Raw genomic sequence first — 9,077 nt, 5'->3', positions numbered from 1 at the left:
TATGTATGTACATAGGCTACATTTGTTGGAATTTCAGTGAGAGACAGGATTTATAAATCCTACTTTGTTGTTTTTATTTCATTAGGTTCACGTACATATGTACAAGTACTTTAGTATCAACATACCGTCTCTTGAAATGCAAAATAACGTAACAACATCGTCACTGGAATGCAAAAAGTCATAATTTATAAAAAATTCAAAATTCACTTTTTGATTGCTTTGATGGATTTCATCAAATTACAACTCCCCACATGGTTTTATTAAGAAAGAACAATTAGTCACGACTTTTTCAATTTCAGTGACGATGTTGTTACATAATTTTGCATTTCAGGTGACGATATGTATGTATGTACGTACATTAGGGTGGTCCAAAAATACACGTGAAAAATTAAAGTCGGAATTTTTATGCTCTCACCCCCTAGGATTGTTCTATACCGAAAAAATATGCCCCTATTTTTTATTTTAAAATCAAAAAATATTTAGAGGTCGCCCAAAGCGCTCAAAGTTTTCCATGTAAACAACTTTTCGTAGAAATGGTATATAATTCTTAAAAATCCATATTTTTCTATCGGATAACTCTGTTTCTCTGCAGCAGATTCCCAGTAGTAATACTCAATTGTTTATTTAACAGTTTTTTCATCGCAACTATAATTTGTAGGTCCGCCCTTGCCCTTATTTGGTGGGAAAAAATAAAGAATAAAAATGGAAAATAACAACGAATTAACAATTAATTGTTCCCCAGGAACTTTCAAAAACATTCAAGCAGGTAAGAAACAGAAATTAAGATTATTAGACTATAAGCAATGTGAACAAACACTTTTTATTTACGTATTTAAACCTGCAGATGCAGATTATCGGCAGTGTGTAATACAGCAAGTCGCCGGGGAAGATACGTTTGGACAAATAACGTTTTCCCAAAAAGAACCAGACATGTCTCTATCTGAGCAGCCTGATTGTGCATATCAGCAAAATGTGGATACGGCCTCTGGAGAATCGCCAGATTTAGCAAAGCCATTGTGGTTGGATGCGCCAACGAGATTTTTAGTCCAGAAGGTTAGGGAGTTACGTCCAAGGGTTGGAAAAAGTGCTTCGCTAAAAAACAAGAAGCAAATGTGGAGTACAGTTAGCAAGGAACTTTGCGAAATGGGCTACATGTTTACGGCGGTGCAAGTTGAGACGAAATTCTATAGCTTAGAACGGAACTACAAGCAAGCGGCTTCGAATAACTCCAAGACGGGAAGGGCTAGACAGTTCTGCGCATATCAAAAGTAGGTCTGCGTTAGGTTTTTTAATATGCTTTAAGTGAAATAAATAAATTTTTTTATTTATGTTTATGTACATGAAGTGAACTCCACGAAATATTTAAAAATAAGAAGTCGATATACCCTACATGTGTCGTGGACAGCGAGATGCCGAGTCTTGACATCAGCACTGATGTAGAAGAAATCTTATATGCGGCGCCAGCTACACCAGGTACATATCGATGGCTGAGTGGAAGATCGACCTATCTCGGCAGCCAGTTCGAAACGCCCTATCTGAGAAAATTTTTCAACAACGTTCTATATCAGAAAACTTTTCAAAAATGCCCTACATCAGAATTTGATTGAAAAACACCCTATCTCAGAATTTGGTTAAAGAACGCCCTAACTCAGCTGCCGATTAAAAAACGCCCTATCTCAGCTTATTTTCAATATATTTTCGTTTGAGATAGGGTGTTTTTGAACCGAATTCTGAGATAGGGCGTTATTCTACCAAATTCTGAGATAGGGTGGTTTTCAATAAAATTCTGAAGTAGAGCGTTCTTTAAAAGTTTTCTGAGATAGGGCATTTTTGAATTGGCTGCCGAGATAGGTCGATCTTCCACTCAGCCATCGATATGTACCTATCGCTCATTTACTTCATTAGAGTCATTTACTTCAATGTAGTAGACGAGCCCGATTTCACGCCGTCCACTTCCAACAAAAGGAAAACTTCGNTACCAAATTCTGAGATAGGGTGGTTTTCAATAAAATTCTGAAGTAGAGCGTTCTTTAAAAGTTTTCTGAGATAGGGCATTTTTGAATTGGCTGCCGAGATAGGTCGATCTTCCACTCAGCCATCGATATGTACCTATCGCTCATTTACTTCATTAGAGTCATTTACTTCAATGTAGTAGACGAGCCCGATTTCACGCCGTCCACTTCCAACAAAAGGAAAACTTCGCCAGCTACACCAGGTACATATGTTTAAATTATAAATATTTCTAACATACAATATATTTAATATATTTTTTTGTATATAGTAGACGACCCCGATTTCACGCCGCACACCTCCAACAAAAGAAAACTTCGCTAGAGCGGTATTTAGAAAAAAAAGAAAAGTCGGATGAAAGATTGGAGAAACTATTTGAGGAGAGTTTGAAGAGAAAGGCTGATTTGGCGGAAAGGAAAGAGCAGAGGGAAATAGAAAAACTGCTGATAATGAAGTCGATAGCTGATTAGCTGAAAAAGTAAAACCATGGTCATTACCAAATGAGAATTTGTAATATCTACATACAATAATACTGAACTATATTTCATTCATACAAGTTTTCTTTATTCCAGGAACAAATGCGGTAAACTTATAGCTGAACGTATTGTTTTTTTTGATAAAAAATTACTTGTTTATATATGTATACGCTTAAATGAAATGTGAAAGTCTGAACTTAAAATTTATGTTAAATGTTTATTATTTAGTATGAACAAAATAATAGGAGTGCGATATTTTGACCAGTTTTGCCTATTTTGTCTTTTGTTTATTTAATGTTTTTATTTTTTTTTATAAAAGTCTAGCTGACTATACAACAAACACCATACAAATTCAGGTTTCAAGCTTTGTAGAAAAATTATAAAAATTTCGCAAATTTTCACCCAAATTTAAAATTTTTAAATCAGAATCTTTAGAACAAATTGCGGTATGCAGTTTGGTAGCCCATTTAATTCTAGTATAATAAAGTGCAACTGGTCAAAATATTGCACTCCTATTATTTTGTGGACAATGGTACATATCAACGGCTTATATTCAATTGGCCTTATTCATAAAAAATAAAGTAGCTTTAAAAAAGGTTTATAAACTGAAAAATTTATGAAAACGTCAGTTTATAATGCTCTATAAACCTACTTTATTTTTTATGAATAATGCCAAATATTCCTAATTAATTTGTAGTTTAAGTGCAAATGAAAGTACAAAAGAAATAAATACATATATGTGATTAATTAATTTGTATATGCACAGTCACTCACAGAAGTATTCGTTGTTTAGTTTTGAATTATGATGATATTATGATGACCATTTCTTGAAATTCTCTGAAATTTTGTACAAAGCTTTCAACGTTGATGTATATTGGTNTATTATGATGACCATTTCTTGAAATTCTCTGAAATTTTGTACAAAGCTTTCAACGTTGATGTATATTGGTTTTGTTATAGAATCGAATCTTTTAGATTAAAAATTAGCGAAAAAGATTTATAATGAAGAACATTTTGAATATTGTGAAAAACTAAACAACAAATACTTCTGTGAGAGACTGTGTGTATATTAGTTTATTATGTATTTTGACGGAGAACTTGTAGCTGTTGACATATGTGATCACGTACAGAGTTTCCCCTAGAAATTTCGCCGCGCGTTGTGACTTCTTCAATAATATCTGGAGCTACCTCAGAAATAAATTCTAGGTCATCTTCACTTGCAATATTATGCAAAACGCAGCAAGCTCTTACGAAGTGACACAGTTTCTCCATGTTTCTTAACTTGCAGTAATACAACTGCCTAAACCTTTGCTTTAAGATGCCGAAAGTATGCACGTCCGGAGCTGAGCTTAATATTAAAATATTTTTGGGCACTAGTCAAATGCCCATTATCCCTGTATGGTGTTATTAAAAATTTGCTACATGGGTACGCTGAATCACCCAAAAGGTAATAATCTGAAATACAGAAAAAAAATATGTACATATTTAAAGACAACAAATGTATGTACATTAGACTGCATCACCAAAAAAGTTTATTCGACAAGAAATAAAAAGGGTGAGAAAATGTCTTTCCAATGATAGCGATATGTATTTCAATTAATATTACCTCCAAAATACGAAGACAATTTATCGTAAATAGTTGAATTTGTAAAAACCCAGCTATCGTAGCTAGATCCAGGATATCCCACGAATATATTTATAAGTTTTATATCTTCATTGCAAATTCCTTGTAGACAAATTGATGTAATCCCCTTTCTATCTATATAATCATCCTTTCCGGTCTTTGGCGGGTCTATTCTGATGTGAGTGCCGTCTATGCAACCTAAGTTAAAATTAATAGAATAATGCTTATATTTACATAAATACAATGCATATCTTCAGCAATTTCAGAGAAATCCTGTTGACAAAGGTGGGTACCTGCAAAAATATTACCGTATCTACACATTTAAAATTTTAACTTTTCTTTTGTATAAATAAAAAGAGCACATCCGCATTATACTAAGTTGTTTCTAGTTTTGACTGCGAATGCAGATACCAACGTTTCAAGTCAGCCCTGCAGTATGTACATATATAAATGTGAATATAATTACCGATTGCTTTAGAGAAGAAACATTTTCTGTTGAAAAATTCGCTCGTTGCTCGTTTTTTGTCTTCAGTAGGCCATTTTATTACATCAGGACTCAATGAACTTATGAACATTGTAACTCTGCTAATCACGTTTGTCACCGCTGACAGACAAAGGTCAAATCGGTCCCCTAAATCTCTGTTACTGCAAGCTTCGTGTCCAGCGAACCACAAAAACACCAGTAAGTGAACTCTATGCGAAAGCCTTTTGTCCTCTCTGAGTTTTTTGTACTGCCTTGAATGCAGAAATCTTTCACTAAGGTTTTCGAATAAACTTCTTGAAATCCGGAAATTCGTCCGGAATTCTTTTTCGCTATACGTTGGCACTATTTGCTCTGCATAATTCACAATACAATTTCGCGGAGTTCGTTCACTTGTGAAAAGGCAAATGTCCGAAGACAAAATTTTATGCAAAAGTATGCGATCTTCCTCACCATCACTTTCAGATGAGCTCGACTCCATCAATAAGGCAATGGTATTGACAATCATCGTATTTTTGTTTGCATCTGTAGGACATATTAAAAATATATAACTCAAATATTCAAGAATATATACCTTCAACGGTCTTATTTTGAAGTCCAACTTTGCCAACAGCAGCAACTGCGCCTGAAGGTTGTGATTCAGGAAGAAATTCCTCAAGAGTGTCCACAAGATTGGTTGACTCATATATTATAATTAAGTCAATAAACTTTGTGTTGTGCACCATTACTTACTTTCTCCATCGTACGCTTTTGTTAATTTATAAATTAAAAGCAAAATATTTGTAAGCTTCACTTTTTCGTTTGTTTACACATGTTGGTGATCAGCTGATTTTCTTACTTGCAAGTTTTCGCTGGGAAAAATTTTTCCAGCAGAAATTTGCAGCTCTTTTTCACATTTTGCTCTCTCAATTTCCCCTACTTTGCAAGTTTTTGGGGTACGAGAACGCAAAACCAGTAAAAGTTTTCTAAAACTTTAGATAGTTAGGCGTACGAGTACACACCTATTATTAAGGAGAGTCGATATTCTTTGTACGCGGTAATCTCGAAAACTACTGAATGGATTTTGGCGAGATTTTCTCTAATATATTAGGTATAGATAGGAGAGTGACCTTTTTAATTTAGAATTTTAATAGGGTTGCACCTGCTAATAAAATTACTATATTCCATTCTAATAAGCGTAGGCGTCAGTTCTGCACCGTCACTGTCAAATGCAAAGACTTACAGCGTTATTATACGATAGGCACACGAACGATTAGTCCGGCGGCATCATTTTAGCCGGTTTAAACGCAGTCGAGACCCTTGCAACGTAATGTATGTATGCAAAGACGAAGGCGAACGATAGAGTTTAAAATCGCAATCAGAGAGGTTGTCGTCTGAAGACGAATCGTTCGTTTTGCCTATCGTTCGTGATACAAAATAAGGCCCTTAGCCTCTGGTTGTGTAATAGTGTACTACGTTCCTAAGTAGGGTTGCCACCTGTTTAAAAAATATAAGATCTCCACCGTTCGTTGGATAAAAAATGAGATACCAAATGAAAGAGCATGGCCTTCGCATGTGCAAAACCTTTAAGTTTTTTGAGTAGGGGGCCACCTATTTAAAATTACATAGAATAAAGGAAAGGCGAGATATTTTTATCACGCTACTGAACGGATTTAGACAAAATTTTTTATGTATATAAAAAGCGAAATACATGATGCTAATTACTAAATAAGTAGCTAACTGCAACCTATATATTTTATAGAAATCCCGCAAAAAATCTAACTACAAGTGGGTTATTTTTAATCAGTTGATAATTTTTGTCTGTTTGAAGTTACAGAAGCAAGAATTTTGGTATGAATAAGCTCGGTGGTCGGTTTGAGTTGCCCTCAGAAAGAAAACTTCTATAAACAGCTTGACCGAGACGCAATTATCTTTTTTCAAGTATAGGTATGTTCGTAGTTGGTACATATGATTGCCGTACTGAGTGCCATACCTACATAAGAACGTTGAGCTTGCCCTTGCCAGCTTATTCTTTTTTCTAACCGGTATGTGTTGTTGGCCGCTGTAGACAAAGTGTTATATACAACTTTCTACAAGGAACGCGACGAATTGCCAAATGAAATGTGAAATGGCATAACTGGGCACTTGGTAAATCACCTGAAATCTTTGTGAGATTATTTTTCGGATGATAGTAGTAATACCGGTTTGGTTCAAAATCTATTTACGAAGCATTCATAGATCTCCAGAGTATTTCGCCATTGTAACACACATTTGAATCTGTGTCTCTGAAAGAGTTTTGGGTTAGTGTTAAGAGTAAATATCATGAAGTCGCTAAAAGGGCTATCTTGACTTTGCTTCCTTCTGTCACAACTTACTCTCTCAATAAGGGTTTCAGCTTACACTTAAAAAAAAAAACAGATTCACGTCGAAATTGNTCATAGATCTCCAGAGTATTTCGCCATTGTAACACACATTTGAATCTGTGTCTCTGAAAGAGTTTTGGGTTAGTGTTAAGAGTAAATATCATGAAGTCGCTAAAAGGGCTATCTTGACTTTGCTTCCTTCTGTCACAACTTACTCTCTCAACAAGGGTTTCAGCTTACACTTAAAAAAAAAAAGATTCATGTCGAAATTGGATGAGACCCCTGAAATGCGCATACAGCTTTCAGACATTATATCGCAGTGCTAATTTATACAATAATTACTAACAGTGAAACAATTTCATTCTTCACATTCAAATTTAAATTATGTATACTATTTCGAGTAAAACTGTTTATTCATATTTAAATTGCTCTGCCTTTTATTTTTATTAATTTGATGAGGGGTTCCATAAAATGAAATGTGGTTAGTAAGGGTTCCATCATTTTAAAAGTACAACAACATGAATTCCAGTTGACACTGATGTAAATTGAAATGAAATAGTGAAATTTGCTTCGACACCAGATTTGCCCTTTGGTCGCTAGGTTTAGCTACCACATACTTTTTTTGGCCACATAAATTTTAGAAAAGTTATTCATACTTGACATGAAAAAGTTGCATATGCTTAATTTGAGCTCATTAAAATGTTGTATATGCTTAATTTGAGCTCATTTTTTTCATTTTTGTCCTTTGTCATTTATTGCACAAAAAATTAGTACAGTAAAATTTTGAATCTTTTATAGTACAACAGATAGAGTGGAACTCAGATTGTTAATACATTTACAAAAACATTACTATGTTGATACTAAAAATGCAGGCTTACATATATGTATGTATATACTTAAGGCTAGGTCAGTAGTTATAATTTAAAATAAAATAAAATAAAGTAAAATATGATAAGTTGAGAAAAATAATTGTAAAAAACAGTTATATAGTTGCTTTTGTTTATACTACTCCTTAAGGAAGTAGGAATCGAGTTCCAGGTACGTATAGTGTTCACAGAGAACAATCAAGTCGAGGCTAGAGAGTTAAAGCTGGGGACAATTAAATCGTATAAACGGCACGATTTTGTAAATTTCAGGTTCTCATACAGATACGAAGGCGTTTTTGTTAGCATAAGTCGATAAAGAAAGATACAGGTTCTGGCTTCAATGTAGTCGAGGATTTGACAGTCCAACAGATCGTATCTCCACTGGGATATGTGGTCAAATTTACGCAGGCCATGCACATAACGAGTAATATTATTAAAAACACCCTCAACCTTATGAGCAGATTGTGAGTCTAGTCTATTGTATATGAGTGCAGAGTACGTCAAATTAGGTATCACTAATTGGATGGCAAGCTTACGTCTGACGTTGACCGGGGCAAACAAGGACGAATGTCTTAAATTACGTAGCGCGCAATACACCATTACCATACTTATATGATCAACACATGTTAAATTCGAGTTGATTACAAAGCCCAGGTTAGTAATTTTACTTACAAAAGCAATTGGTTTGGCACCTATGTAAAGGGATGGAATGTTATTTACAAGCAACTTTTTTTTAGAGATAGGCAGTACATACGTTTTATTTGGGTTAAGGCAAAGACTGTTGGTTTCTGCCCAGTGCATAATTGATAAAATATCCCGATTTATCTTATCACAGAGATCATTAACATTTTCGAAAGAACTTGACAAGTAAATCTGAACATCGTCTGCATAAGCATGCATACTAACAAATTTGCACACCGAAAAGGTGTCATTAAGAAATAGTGTAAATAATATAGCTCCTAGAATTGAGCCCTATGGTACACCAGAAACTAGTTTCATTGGTTGTGAGGATTGATTCCCTACTGTAACTCGTTGAAATCTATTCTTTAGATAACTCGTCATAAGTTTCAGAGAATATTAGCTGAATCCAAAACAATGCTTAAGCTTAGGACAAAGGAAATGGTGGTCGACAGTGTCAAAAGCTTTGGAGAAGTCAAGGAGACATAGTAACGTAAGGTAACCTTTGTCGAAAAAAGAACGAACGTCGTCAAGAATTTTTAACACAGCCATGAGCAACTGTGACCAATCCTATATTACATTTACATTGAGCCCAAATGC

At 34.6% G+C, this 9,077-nt stretch overlaps 1 protein-coding gene across 1 annotated transcript; it reads right to left on the bottom strand.

Annotated features, from left to right (window-relative positions):
• Positions 1–4,078: 4,078 nt before the first annotated feature.
• LOC108379568 (uncharacterized) lies at positions 4,079–5,316 on the bottom strand. The gene is made up of 3 exons (XM_017635925.1): positions 5,166–5,316; positions 4,577–5,116; positions 4,079–4,308 (listed from the first exon to the last, which is right to left on the bottom strand). Exons 1-3 carry the CDS (start codon positions 5,314–5,316, stop codon positions 4,079–4,081), a joined length of 921 nt encoding a protein of 306 aa, XP_017491414.1.
• Between the last annotated feature and the right edge of the window lie 3,761 nt (positions 5,317–9,077).

Source organism: Rhagoletis zephyria, unplaced genomic scaffold (assembly GCF_001687245.7).
Source record: "Rhagoletis zephyria isolate East Lansing unplaced genomic scaffold, Rhagoletis_zephyria_1.1 Rzeph_scaffold_16685, whole genome shotgun sequence".
Taxonomy (NCBI): Eukaryota; Metazoa; Arthropoda; class Insecta; order Diptera; family Tephritidae; genus Rhagoletis; species Rhagoletis zephyria.
The sequence above is the reverse complement of the archived record's forward strand: the minus strand, read 5'-3'. Positions and strand labels throughout refer to the sequence as shown.

Bases quoted from the DNA above. Each gene is read 5' to 3' on its own strand.
- LOC108379568 (XM_017635925.1), bottom strand. From the start codon at position 5,316: ATGGTGCACAACACAAAGTTTATTGACTTAATTATAATATATGAGTCA. The intron at 5,117-5,165 runs GTATATATTCTT...TATGTCCTACAG, and splicing joins TCAAAATAAGACCGTTGAAG to ATGCAAACAAAAATACGATG. The intron at 4,309-4,576 runs GTAATTATATTC...ATTTTAACTTAG, and splicing joins TTTCTTCTCTAAAGCAATCG to GTTGCATAGACGGCACTCAC.